Below are 14,735 nucleotides of genomic sequence, written 5' to 3' on the forward strand. Positions count from 1 at the left end.
GGCAACGAAACGTCCATCACCCGCCTCCTGCGCCGCCCGCAACATCATTGTTCAGAAAACAAGGGCCCAGGCGCGTACCATATGCTTTCAGTGCCAGGTGCCGTGGGTTGGGGAAACTAAAAATGTTATGTAAATGATAAGGCAGTACAAAGCAGCCATCAGACAAATGAACATTGAGCGAATCGCAGTTGCCTTAATCTCTGGTGTATCTGAGACATTGAACTTTTGTTCTGGGGGCCAATTCATACCCGCGCTGAATGCTACTTGATTCATAGCACATTCAGCGGAGGTAAAGTATCGTCAGTTTATCATGCTTACAGTATAAAGTTGGTCAATTGACAGTTGACGCTTTTTGAAAGCTGAGCTACAACTCCACCGCACTCATACCTTCTTGTTTTCAAATTTGTTTTCTCTGTCTGTTCGTTTCATTTTTCACTTAATTTGAATTCCTCAAACAACACAGAGCTATGTAAAATGTTTTCGTGTGAATTGAGAAACTGCAATTCATTACGTGGCAACAACGGGCAAAGTTGTCGCGAAACCTCTATTGAACAACTTCGACGATCGATTGCTAAAATCAAACATCGCTCAGTGCGCACCAGACCCGAATGAGTGATTGCGTTCGCTCAACTCTAGGGTCCTCTGAGCAGCATCCCCTGGCGGCAAATAGCACAAATATTGTCCAAACAAATAAGAGCGTATAAAGCCCGCCATTCCCGTCGCGTCTGTGGCGTATTGAATCTCCGCACTAAAAATACCTGTTCGAATTCCCTGAGTGCATTTCTTTCTGAATTTTCTAAATTCACTACTTTCAAATAAATTACTACTATCAGTCCTGGGGTGTATCCCCCTTTAGTTTGCATTATGTGATGTTTTATTCCTAATAGCCACAAAACCAGCCGAAAACAAAGCTAGAGGGTGACGGTATGGTAACGGGTACACTACGCAGTTACGATCACCGTAATCATTTCATGCCTTCAGTGAGCATATCTTACTTATCGGTGGCATTCAGACAGAGCTCTCAGCAACAATCGCCGTTGAACGTGCTGAGGGACAATTAATGAGGACAACGAAGTTGCTTGATCCTATCTTTGAGAAAACGGAATTACGCGAGCCGGATGCGCTCATTCTCAGCTGATAATAATAATAATATAAATTGTTTATTTATTTCAAAAAATTACAAAATAAATCTGTACACAACAAATCGTATAGTAACGCTACCGCAGGAATTCCACGACCTTGTTAGGCCCGTGCCGTGCACGAAATGACCTCGCAAAGCCGTCACAACCTGCAACACTAAAGTGAACGTTTGACCCCCTGCTTGTTCACTAACGATAACCAACATATGCGGCTGATTAGTTGTGCGATGTTTAACATATACGCTGTAGCGTGTACCCTGGTGCAAGAAAACAAAACTCGCAGGTAAAATCACGCGACGATGCTCTCTACCCGTCCCATCGTGATACTGCAGTTTGTGAACTGATAGCTGTCAACGTTTATCGCAACGGTTCACATACGCTTAAATAAGACCTGAGCCGTCCGAACGTAATGGAAATACAATCAGAGGCACAAACCCCTACCTGCATTTTCCTCCTATAATAAACGCGATTCTTGGGAGTGGTGACTAACAGTACCATGTGAGTATGTGAGAAAACGGAAGGAACCGCGCCATATGGCTCAGCCATGAGTTAATCGCATGCCTGATGCTCCTGATTATGCACCGGAATATTTGGTCTCCCACTAATTCTTTTTTCTTTAGCACCTTAAGGCAGTGCTGTGTATGCATAATAAACCTATGTCGTCATAATTCTTCGCGTATTTGTTTTCCATTGAGCTTTAATAACTCAAGCTATCTGCTGTACGATGTACGCCATCTGGCCGGATTGAAACGAGAGTTCCAAAAAAAAAAAAACAGCATCCATCAGAATGGAAAAATTGCAGCTATTTAGATATGTCCTCGCTAAATCCTGTTTTAGGCAGCCAACACTGTTTTTAAAGTCAATGTACACAGCAGAAAAATTGCAAAAGAATATAAATATGCGCACATTTTCGCTAGCGGAATCGTGTATAAAAGGCGCCAGTAACATCTAGTGGGGTCACTTATATAAGCCTCCATAAGATTAGCCGCATACGAACTCTAAGACCGCAACCTGAAGCTGCAGTCATTTGGTAAATACAGTCTTTAAGCACAGACATTATACGTCTATTTGACGCTCAATTCATTTTCACTATATCCTGGAGACGCCTGTGTCAGTATGTACACAACAATTGACGGTAGTGTGCATGGAGTATTTTTTTTTACAAAACAGACCAAGAAAGAAAGATGTTAAAATTTTATGTTGTAATGCATGCGAGTCATTGGAGAAAAATAGGTGCTTTTAAATTCGTTTACACAATTACGACATAAATTTCATGTACGGTTTATTTATTACTTCAGTGCGCCGCGGTTATAAAGTTGTTATGGCGCTCTACTTTTTTGTCCAATGAAGCGGGACCGAATCCCGGTCGCGGCCGCTCCTTTTAGATGGAGGTGATAAGCAAATCGGCCATGTGCTGTGCGATGTCAGTGCATGTTAAAGAACCATCGGTAGTCGAAATTTCCGAAACCCTCCACAACAGCGTCTCTCAGAGTCTAACTTGCTTTGGGGCGTTAAATTCCATTGACCTAAACCTATGTATTATATCAGATGGCATGTAGCAATAAAACTACTTAAGGGTAAGCTGCGCGTGCACTAGGTGAGTGTTAAAAGCGGCAAACCATTGTGAGATGTGTAGGCGCAATATTTTGTCTCAAAAAAATATTTCCGCAACCATCAAGCCACGAACGCAGAAAACCGCAGTGTGCAGCATTACTTCCATTTTGTGTTTAATGCGCTAGCAGTACCGGTAACAGTGAGTAATTTCACGGATGTGACTGTAGTCCTACATGCGCTAAAAAAGAAGACAATTTCCAGACTCGGAAACCTATCATAAAACGTCCAACCAAATTTTCTCATCAGATGCTAGAAGTGTGCCTCATAATTAAGGCGCTGCTGGTTTAATTTGAGAATATAAGTGATAGACACTTCGCTACTCTTCAAGAGCTCACCGCGTTGCTTGAGGCATCTTCCCTTACAAAAATGGTCGTCAACAGTCTTTAGAATTTGTATTAACACCTTATTGACTCTATCAATATTGTACGTACATTTAATCTCTATGGACATGTGTAAATACTAAGTTCATACACGGTTAATTTTGTGTATTTAGATCAGTTCGTATAAAGTTAGTACATAGCAAGTTGTTAGGCCAATATACTTCTCTGTATGTACGCCTGTCAATATACAGCAGGGGCGTAGCCAGGGCTCTGTTTCGAGCTCAAAACACCTTCCGAAAGTTTTTGAACTCCTTTTTTCGGCCTTTTTTGCAATTTTTTTATCGATGCCGTATAACGCCCTCGACAATGTCTGGTTATACCACTCATACACAGCTATTGCAATATATTGAAGCAATTTGGCATGTCAGAAAAAATGTTCAGATCGAAAGTATATAGTCCCAATTAACTGACCGAGTGCATGCTGTTCATTGCAAATCATATTTGAATTGCTTTTTTTATTTTTATTATGAGTAACATCTGTTAAAAAAGAAATGGAAAAAGACAATTGATACGACCAATTTGCAAGAATCATTGATAAAAATGTATAAGTTTATATTTTGAAAAATTTAACTGGTTACAATTTCACTCTTTCTTCATCGCGCATTTCTTCGTGAAGCGTCCGCCCTTGTTGAGGACGCACCGAGTCCTGTTATCGAGCTCGCTCGCACCATTACAGACTAAAACATCACAAATGGAAGGTAAACGCGGACAGCACGGCGTCAGCTACCGCGCCGCCAACTTTACGATGGCGAATGTGCGCTGTGTGGTGTTGTCGGGTTACACCGCGCGATGCTCTCCAAGAGGCGCACGCCCTGGACGCTCGGATCCACGTAGCCCAGAAGCTGTATGGGCGGGACTTTAACATTATTTGATGGTATACACACAACTATTGCGTATATGCGCATGTTCAGTAAAATACCGAACGAGCTCCCCCCCCCCCCCCCCCTTCTCTTTTCACGCGCCGAAATTACTGGAAAATGGAGAGTGCTTTTCCCTGACGAGGACAAAACTTTCACCAGAAAAAAAAATGAACCTCTTTTTTTTTTTCTTTTATCGACACGATCGGACTGTGCGCCCAGATGCCGTCGAGCCACCCCACTGTTCACACTACGCCCCTGCCCACCACTTATGGAAACAAATCGGCGTCCGCGTCGCCGGCATTTTCTATCGCCGCGCTCAATATGTTAGCAGCGCTCAATATGTTAGCAATTGTCTTATTCACTTCTGCGCCACAGCTCCCGGCAAGGCAGCGGCCATATCTCAGCCATCTGTTCCTGACAGCGCGCATCGTATGTTTCGCTCGCGGAGGTTATCCGAGACCACACAGCAGCCTTTGGGCATGTGCGTCAACCGAGCGAGTGCTCTACAGGTTCTACTTTTGTTTGTTATGTTTTTGCTGGAGGTGCTCTCTGGGTGAGGTGCGTGCTAAGGGCAAGGTTAGAGAAGGGAGGCGCGCTAATGGTACGAGAAGAGAGCGGAAGAGGGAAGGCGCAGAGAAGGGGGCGGTGCGGGCGAACTAGCACACATAACGGCATAGAATGCGCCCGCAGAAACACGCATATTCGCTCTCTGCCTTCGCATCGCGCTCATTCAGCCTGGTGAACTATATCACCGCGCAACCTGCGGTCCGCAGCACTGACCTTGCTCTGTGCATAAATTAAGCGCCCTTACGGCACAATTAACAGCAATTAACATGCAGAACCACGGAATATGAACCAGCTGTAGCTGAACATATTCATCCTTCCGTGTGTTGTGATCCATTAAGAACGTTATGCTAGTTCTAGCTCCAGCCACCCTCTCGAGAGGGTGGTTGCAAGGTGTCTCAAATCCAATGCGCGGGGAGGATGCAAGGAGGCGCTTGACCATCGGAGCGCGCGCCTTCGAGCTGGAGGAGGGGGAGCATCTAGCCGTCCCGCGAGCAAAGCACACAGAAGCACGCACGCACGCATTCTTCACCCCCCCCCCCCCCCCCTTGAAGTGCGGAAGGTGTGAAAGGAGAAGCGGGCAGGCTTGCCAACGTAGACAGCATGGTATCAAACCTGTGACGGCTTGGAGCTGTCCTCGGCAAATCACAGAGCAGGTTGCACGCTTTCTTCCTTTCGTTTATTTTTTAAAAGTTTGGTATGGACTGCTTTAGCCTGATCGGCAGCTAGGTAGCGCTGGCGATTCGACTGCTACGTTAACATTTACGCGCCCTTCAATCAATCAATAAATCAAATTATCACTCAATCAATCAATCTTATTTTCAAATCCGAGGACCGGGGAGGGAGGGGGGGGGGGCTCCTCAGCGAGAAAGCAGTTGCACACTGCTTGAGAGTTTACATGGAACACATTACAGGCATAAACATTGCAGGCATTACAGAGATGAACAGCATCAAAAGTAAAAAAAAATGATAATAGATATGTGTTTACCGAATAACAGCGCAATTTTATTGTAATACCGCAGTGATTTCATCAATACAGCGAAAAGGATGGCTTCAAAGTTTCACAAAATATTCACGAAGCTGTCTCCGAGTAAAAGTAACTAAATCAGCAATCAGTTTTTCGTGTTTACTTAGCATAAATGGATAATGCTTTCAGTCTTGAGAGCTATATCTTTTCCGCCACTGCAAATCTGCATGTGTGTGAGCGGGCGTGTGTGCAAATAACTTATGCGCAGGTACTCAATATGTGTGGCCCCGCATACGGTCAGAACTCAAGTTTTCATTACAATGAGGAAAGCAAACACACGATCCATGCAGCGCGCTGTGAAGAAGCGGGCTCGCCACTCCGAGTCTCTGCGTCGCCTCGAATACCAGCCACCCTACAAAACCACCGGAAGAAAAAGAACGAAAGCAAAAGATTGCAAACGCACAGAACCGGGGCTCGCTCGGCATTCCCCGCTTCCCGCCCCTCGTCTGAGCAGCGCTATAGTGCCTAGAACATAGCAGCGCGGCAGCGCGATTAAAAAAAAAAAAGCGACCTCCCCGATACTCGCGTGAGCGGACGCCGAGGCTACGGCTTGGCTACTGCACCCATGTGTCACGTGATTGTTCTCAGAATGCCTGCAAAAATAGAGGCATGCGTCACGTGATTGTGTCACGTGGTCATGCCCGGAAGACCTGCAAAAAAACTTCTCGGGGAGGCGGCGTTTGGCGACGTCGAGCACGGAAAAAAATACTTCTTTCTGCCAGAAATCTTCAATGTAAGTTGCCAAACGTTTTCATTCCTTTTTTATAAACCCTTTGCGCATACTCACGGAAAATTTTATGTTTCTGAACTGAGCAGTTTTTAACTTACACGCGTTTACCCATTTTTTAATTTGGTGCACACAGCACGACAAATGTGCTAGGAAGATTTTTCATCGTTTAGCCTTTTTATCACCTAGTTAAGTTCTAAAATGTGATCCTCGATTGTCCGCGGCCTCTTTCCGATCATTTTGCAACAAAGTTCAGATAGTTCAGGCGTTTTTCAATTATTCAAATTCAAACCAATTATTCAAACGTAAACAACCGTTGGACTCGCAGCCATAACTGTCAGCTTCAAATATTGAGAGAGGCCTTGTACTGCGTAAAAGCGATGTAGACGCCATTTTTATCTTCCATCAGATGTGTGCGATCGCTCGCTACCTATTTTTTTTTATTTATAGCGTTTCTTTGCTGAGATATTTGCAGCTAGAGCCGGTAATTTGAGGTTGATTGGAATAGTCCATAAGCAACGACTTTTGCGCGTAAAATTATACTGTTTTTTTGAGCTTTCCTTTCGAGTAAGCACAGATTGTGATACATCATTTTATTCATGACAATTCGCAGACTCCAACACATTTGTATCCTCAGTAGGTCAGTACGTATTGTTTATTTAAGTCCCAACGTTTATTTTTGTATTATTTATTGAAGTCCCAAGGCCCAACGTTTTTTTTTTTTTTTTTTTTTTACGGAGGCGTGGCAAGTTATGTGGCTGAAGCTAACAATTGGCTGTGAATTAAGTGATTCGAGCTTTCACACTTAGTCTTCTGTTTTGTTTAATTTCGAAGAACCTTTAAGCTTCACAGAGAAACAGCATATTTTGAAAAGTGAATTTCAACTATGGAAGTTCTTCGTTTTAATAATGTTTGACATTGCTGACAAGGGTCAGAATTGAAACAGATGATAGGATCGAGTTTTTTGGTAACTTATGGAATGTGATCTAGAGCTGCTAGGAATTCCATTTCTGAGACAGCTTTTCTTTAGGAGTATAGGGAAAGTAATGGTATGTTATGGATTTTGAGAAGCATGGATTTAATGAAGTCTTTCTTTTACTGCGTTTACAGCTCGTTTGACAATAATGCTCGCAGTCCAGCTGATGCAGTTGTGTCGTCACACTGCTTTTGCAGCAGATTTCATCTGCCATCGAGGGAGTGCTGCCTGAATATGAGGCAGACAGCGTCATGAATCTGTTGAGGCATCTTCCTGTCGGACAGACAGGAAGATGCATCAATGATCGTTTGCGAGAACACAACAAAGATGTGCAAAAAGGTGACAAAGGACATATCGCAGACCATATCAAAAACTGCAGCGAATGTCTACCAGATTTTCAACAATGCAGATTCATAGGGCATCACGCTGATCAACTGACTAGGGAAGTGATTGAGGCTTTTAACATAAAAACTAATAAATACACCTGTGTCAGTGCTCCGTCTGTGCTTCTGTCCGACAAAGAAATAAGGTTTCTGTCTGCAGAACATTGATCGCCATCGTTTAACTCGCCGTTAAAGTTTAAGCAGTTTTAGCAGTAACCTGTCAATTTGATGCATTCCACTCCTTTTGTATATTTTATCAATTTTATCATGTTTCCATGCTTCGCTTTTATCGTTTTTATGGCTCTTTACACCTTGTCACATTAACTGCTTCCCATCTTTTGAATGTATCTGTTCCCTTCAATCATCTCTTTTTAGAGTATATCGTCTTTTACCCTCATCAACCTACCAGGCTCTTATCGCTTTTACGGCCCCCCACACCATGTTTGACGTCGACTACTTCTGGTTTTATCACCCAGTTTTCTTCGTATATATTGCTCACTTATGTTCAATAAATCAGTTGTAAGTCAGCGCTCGTGTTGTACGTTTCGTTCTCTCGTCCCTATTCTTTTGCGCTGTTTTAGAATGGAAAATAATGAGGACGCTTCCACTGAACGGCCGCCGAATGCCGAAATGTTATAATGGGTCGCGATAGGATTTATAACGTTTCTCCCGGAGCCGCTCACCTGTAAGCCCACCGGATGCCACAGCTGACACGAGAGACGGTTGCCAGGGTTGTACAGGAGACTCAGGATACTGTCATCCCCTACGTCGTGTCTGCGAACAGTGCTCGTCCACATGAAGGAAACTACCGTCATATTCAATGCCGTATTACCACAGTTCGCCCATGTATAAAACTTTGCACTTGTGTCCACCTTCAAAACTCAAATGCAACCAGACAGCTTGAACGGCAATAGGTAAAGAGCTGCAGAACATTCAAAGAGCGCGCAACAATGTTTACCAAAATTAATTAGACAGCTTCAGTGAGATTCAGGCACCTATCAACCCCATTGCATTCCTTAACAGAGGCGCTAACTCAGACTTTCAGCCTGACGAGCGCCTAGAGGTACGGGGAGAGTGGTTCGATAAGTCCCAGGACGCATCAAATAGCCGCAAAGCTGCTGCGCTCCACTGTCGTGCCGCTGATCGCAGCTGTACATCGCCGTGGTCTGTTTGTCAGGGTATGTGCTGAGCGGGCTTAGGCCTCCTTCTTCCGCTCTCCTTGAGAACGAAGATTGCAAAAACATAATGCGACGTGCGCCTGCACGTTTCCTTGTTCGATCTTCGTGTACAGTTGTGATGGACGGACGTTTCGCGGAGCAGACGACAGTTCGCGCAAAGGGAAACGCGATGCTAGAGGCCAAGTTATGTTAGCGTCTGCTTCTGCTACGTTTCGGCTTCATGGCAGACGATATCTTGCGTTTGCTTTGACGTAAGCTCTTTTCAACTCTCTAGAGCCAGTGCTACGCCTTTTCATGGAGTATATTACTGGTATTATAGATTTATTTTCTAATTTTCTCGGAATTTACTAGATTCAAATCGCACCAGAGGACGCATAGTTAGCTTGCATGTCTTACCGTTTTTTTTTTTTCTTCGTTACTGCAATGCTGATGTTGCGAGTCTTGCAATAGTTAATGGGTGAGTGCTTCAGCGCAGATAAGGCAATTGAAGCCGCTCGAGTGTACCGCAGTTCGGACGAGTTGCAGAATGTTCTGCGTGTATTTCGTGCATTGCTATCAAGCATGCTCCAGCTATCAGAACTATCAGGTTTACATGTTCAGCCCTGGAACTCGTCCATCCGCACTCAGGAGACCAAGAAGAGTAGCATTTTACAATTCGTATATTTGACAGACTGAGCGCAGCCATGCGTCTAAAAGTGTCCTTATCATCGGGATGATCGGCAGCAGCGGCTGCCGGCGTTCAGTTTTCTAGTTTTGTGTAGTGCTTGTGAAGCATATTCCAATTGATTGAACAGACAAATTATCATCACAGCTACTTCATGGGTGCAAGGAACCTGATGCGAAAAAAGAGACAAGATATCGCGCAAGTCGTTAGCGAGCGGTCGCCTTTGGTTGAGTGCGGTGTTTTACGAGTGGCAAGTGATAAGCGTTTGCATTAACCTCACTGCGTCATGCCTCTTTATTTTGTATTATTAGAGTGAATTACGCAACTTTAACGTTCAAAATGAAACAGTGATCTGTATAATTGATAAAGTGATTTTTAACACAGTGCATGTATAAGCCAACATTGCTTATTGCTGCCGTTTTCATTACAACTTATTTCAGTCTCTACTGAAATAAGTTGTAGTGAAAACAGCAGCCGCTCCACTGTTTATTTTTGTTTAACTCATAGGCATCACTTCGCAGTGTGTAGATATATTATCTGGTCAGGAACATCTCACCTTCACGAACAGCATCATTTTGACTGGAGTTTTGTTCGGCCAATATTATGTCTCGCGAGCTTATCAGGAGTTTCTTATAGCTCGGCGAGTTGATGATTGCGAACGTTCAGGTTTTTTCCCAAACATATTCGGAGAAGTTAGCAACCCTATATAAAGCCGATTACATGGGGATTGAACATCCACGGTGTCAGCTGCGCTAACAGCAGACACCACCGAATTCCTAATTAGTTTAAGTCTTGGTGAAAACAGCATGTGGGTGCGTTAAAAACGTATATACTGCGTTTTATAATTTGTTACCTTAGCTTGCGTTCATAGACTTGTTAGTTGGAAGTTCATGTAAATGACAGATTTTGTTTTAAAGGAAAACTGTTTTCTGAGGTTTACCATGGACCGTAGTCAGTGCCGCGGATTCTGGCCTGAGTTTCATTGTGGTAATCGCGTGACAAGCTATAGATTGAACCATATGTTTCAAATGTGCGGTGAATCTAACCGTGAATCTACTGACGCTCACTAACGTCGCACACTACGCTTGTGTGTTCGCTGCTATTGTCCCGCTCTTTATTGCGGTCGACGTGGCTGAAAACAAATCGCTGCCCCATCATGAGCAGCAAAACATTTATAATAGCAAATTAGCGCTGCATGTAATTGCAATATTCATTAAATAAAACACCAAGGTGGGAGCAAGGTCTTTCTACCGCTCTACTGCCATTAACTACGCTGCGATATGTTGTGTATCCGGCATTTGCATTAAATTTATTTTTTTAAGCACTTTCTGTTTCGTCGAGTAGAGGGGCACATTATTACTGTAAGCGACTTCAATGCGCTCCTCATATATAAAAAACGACCAAATGGTGTTGAGAGCATAATTGCTTTCCTCGGCCTGAAAAATATAAATTCTTCAAAAGCTCACAGGACTTAGAGTAACTCACAAAACAGGTTTGCCAGCACGCATGTGGCACATCCTGTTTCACAAATTTCTTTCCTTTATGCGTACTATTCTCCGAACACATGGATGCCATCTTATTTTTGTAGACATACTTTTGTATGACACCTTTTGTTCTGAACTTTCAGTACTTTGCAAATCAGGATTCACTCGTCGTAGCCTACATTTTGTTGAAGACAATGCAAAATAAAGCTTGCATCCGTTTACTCAACAAGAAATCAATTGACACTATCAACGGCTCGCTGAGCGCTGGCTCCGCACAGCTCATTAAATCAGCTACACTGATTTAATGAGTGATAGTCCTGTTCAGTTGTGGACGCAAACGAAGACCACAAACAGAGTCAGAACGAAATTCCATCAAATGCAGGCAAGATAGGGGTAGTACGGCTGGCTGCCCAGTACGAGAGAAAGCAGAGAGGAATTGAGCACGCGATGAGAAAAGATGAGAGGAGGCACAAGCTGTTGGGCAAAAGTGACCCCCCCCCCCCCCCCCAATAACGCCAGCCATTTTCCCAGCGGACGATGGTTTATTTTTTTTTTTTCACATATTTTCTAGGCCCGAAGGCATTACAGAAAGGAGTGGCAACTTGATTAAAAACAGTGCAGAAATTAGTAATGCTATCAAAACACGGCAGAATGTATAGTTTTCTTGAACATTTCAATATCTAGGATTGCTGTTATTTTAGTTCTGGAGAATGGCACACCAACTTTGAAGTTATTATCGCAACGGGATGAAGTGTATGATGGGCGAGAAAAAAGATGGTCGTTTAGTACAGCATTATGGTAATAAATTTTATGGAAAAGACAAACGAAAACATTTGCGGCGAAAACAATGTTCTGGTAAGATAAGAGATTTTCATGGAATTGGACTGGCGTGACGGGAATAGTTAGATAAAATGAAACGCGCTGGGTGATTTTGAACCGATTCTGCTAAGTTAATAAGATGAGTTGGTCTGGATGCCAAACTGGATGCGTATTCCAGCTTGGGCCGTACTGATGTTTTATAGAGGGTGACCTTTGTCGGTAGGGGCGCCGTAGAGAAAGTTTGACATAAGTACCCAAGAACTTGGCTAGCGTTGTTGGTGACGTGCTAGCTACATACGTTTGCCATGATAGGTTATACTCGAAATATGAAAACCAAAGTATAGAAGGGTAGATACTTGGGCTTGTTGGTACATGATCGAAGGGAACAAAATGTAGCGCACCAAGACAAGACAAATTATCAAATACCCCTATCCTGTGGCAAGCAATATATTGGTCTAACGGGCAGATGCCTCAATGATAGGCTTCGTGAGCATGGCCGGGATGTCAGTAACAGGTGTGGTAAAGGTTTGTCGGCTCATTGCCGTGTTTGCAACTGTATTCCTCTCCTCAAAAAAAGTATGGTTTGAAAAGTGCACAAAAACCGGTTAACGCGTGAAATAGTTGAAGCTGAATGGATTACTCTTTTGAAAGATGTACCCCTTCTGTCGCGTTGTTGCCAAAGGAGATTGCGTATCTGGCTGATATGACTTGCTAGCGCATGTTATTTTGGCGCATGTGACACGCGGTGGTATAAAACCATGCTTTCTTCCTTGAATAAACATTAGTTGGAAGTTAGCGCTGTGTGTGTCTTCTTTCTCTGTCCTTGTCTTGGTGCGCTACATTTTGTTCCCTTCGACCAAAGTATATATGAGTTGACAGATCCAAGGAGAGTTTCATGGAGAAAATGCATGTACCTGTTGATACTGACGTTGGTGTGGCGTAATACATACATAGCTTTATATTTATTAGGGTTTAGCCACATAAACCATTTTTCACGGCAATTGTGAATGCTCATAAGATCGGCTTGAACCTTTAGAGAGTCCTTGGGGTTAGATATTTTACAGTAAACTCCACAGTCATCTGAAAAAAGAATAATCGAGGATTCGAAAACGCAGTTAGGAAGGTAGTTAATGTAAATCAAGAAGAGGAGATGTCCCAGTGCGGATCGATGTGGTACACCCGATGTTACAGAGGTGGAAGTAGAAGAATTGTTATTTGCAGTGACGTATTGTGTTCGAGTAAATATATTTTTTTTTTTCAAATGAGAACAGTAGGGTTAATGTTAAGCATGAGGGACAGCGTCGAATGCTTTCGCGAGGACGACGCGTACAGAGTGCATATTTATGCTCGGGTCAGCAAGAGAAAATAGGTCATTAGTGAAGAATATGAGCTTTGTCTGACAAGAATACGTTTTCCTGAAACCATGTTGTGCAGCCGCGAAAAATGAGTTGGTGTCTAGAAAATCAATTAGTTAAGAATACATGGTATTCGCGATGCATACTCGTGAGGGACATAAGACAATAATTAGCAGGGGAATGAGTATAGGCTGACTTTTGAACCGGAACAACCTTGTTAAGCCTCCAATCGCTTGAAAGAATTGATGACTCTAAAGATTGGGAAAAAATCATCGGAAAAATATGGTTCACAGATTTTAAACACTTTCGAATTGATTGAATCATCTCCTGAAAAGGAAGATATATTTAGGTTTCGAATTAACTTCTGCATACTGACAAAATCTATAAGGACAGAATTCATTGGATGTAAGCGATATAAGTTCCAGGTGGCGATGTACAAGGAACGTTTGCGTGAATAACGTAAGTAAACACTTCATTTAAAACAACACAGAACTGGCCTGGAGGGATAGCAACATTGTCTGAAAGGACTAGTTGAATGGTTTTGTGTATTTTGCCATCAAATATACACCGAAACGTACGCGGGTTAGACTGGGGAAGTGAAGTAAGGGAGATCTTAATATATCTGTGTTTTTCATTTTTAAGAGCGATAACGTACTCGTGATACGGTGATACGCCTTCCAGTGTTCATGAAGATATATTTTTTTTTGCGCTACGAAAGACAAGCTTTTTCTTCTTGCACAAGCGCAGTAGGATTGAAGTAACCCATGGAGATGCAGGATTGGAAAGAGTATTCCATTTTAGAACGTAACAGCTCATCAATTGCAACCAGGATGATTTTTAAACAATAACCAGTATTCTTCAATGGTGTGGTCAGACAACTTGGGTGTATAGTCAATTATGAAATGCTCTAATTGATCAGTGCTAGATGTCGTATCGGTGGCATTGTAATCACTAATTGTTTTAATAATTTTCTTTGCGCGAGCTTTCTTTTCATGGTGAAATGCAGTAGTGAGTGGTCAGAAATTCCCTTAATATGCATTATTGCTGTAGTGAGAATGAGGTCTAATGCATTAGATGAAGTGGTGGCATAGCGTGCGTGTTCGCTAATCAGCTGAGTGAGATTAAAAGAGAGAGAGAAAGAATAAACTTAATATAGTGCACAAAACAATTGGCTGGGGCTTAGCTCGGTTAAGCCCGGATATCAGAAGCGAAAAGCTTCGGCAATGTCATGGCTGAGCTTATGGTTTCTAGGCATAGCTTTGGCTTATCTTGCTCTTACATTGTTGCACTTGTATATATTTCATGGCTTATCCTCACGGTAAAACATTGAGTTGATTCATACATCACATAAATCAACTTTATTCTGTTTCAGTTGCGCAGACGCCAAGTTCAATGTTACGTGCATGGCATCACTTACCGGTCATAAATTTCGTAGATGCCACAGTTTTTCGCAGATGTCACATACATGACCGAACGGATTATCCTCAAACTCAGTCTTAAACATATTTTAACAACAGCGCTTTCACACACTTTCAATGGGTAGTCTCTATACCGGCGACTATTCA

The 14,735-nt window shown here is 43.0% G+C and overlaps 1 protein-coding gene across 2 annotated transcripts in view; it reads left to right on the top strand.

Moving 5' to 3' along the window:
• Positions 1–6,183: 6,183 nt before the first annotated feature.
• LOC146193440 (uncharacterized) overlaps positions 6,184–14,735 on the top strand; it is a 115,073-nt gene continuing 106,521 nt past the window's right edge. The window contains exon 1 of one of the 2 annotated variants that reach the window (XR_014706456.1): positions 6,184–6,317. Coding sequence is in view for 1 of the 2 variants with exons in the window: in XM_084600098.1 (XP_084456224.1) it covers positions 6,194–6,317 (124 nt within the window). In the remaining variant the exon portion in view is untranslated. The remainder of the gene's footprint in view (positions 6,318–14,735) is intronic. The other variant, XM_084600098.1, reaches the window with a different exon arrangement.

The sequence above is a fragment of the Amblyomma maculatum genome, chromosome 4, assembly GCF_055883805.1.
Source record: "Amblyomma maculatum isolate TAMU_Amacu chromosome 4, ASM5588380v1, whole genome shotgun sequence".
In the NCBI taxonomy this organism is placed as follows: Eukaryota; Metazoa; Arthropoda; class Arachnida; order Ixodida; family Ixodidae; genus Amblyomma; species Amblyomma maculatum.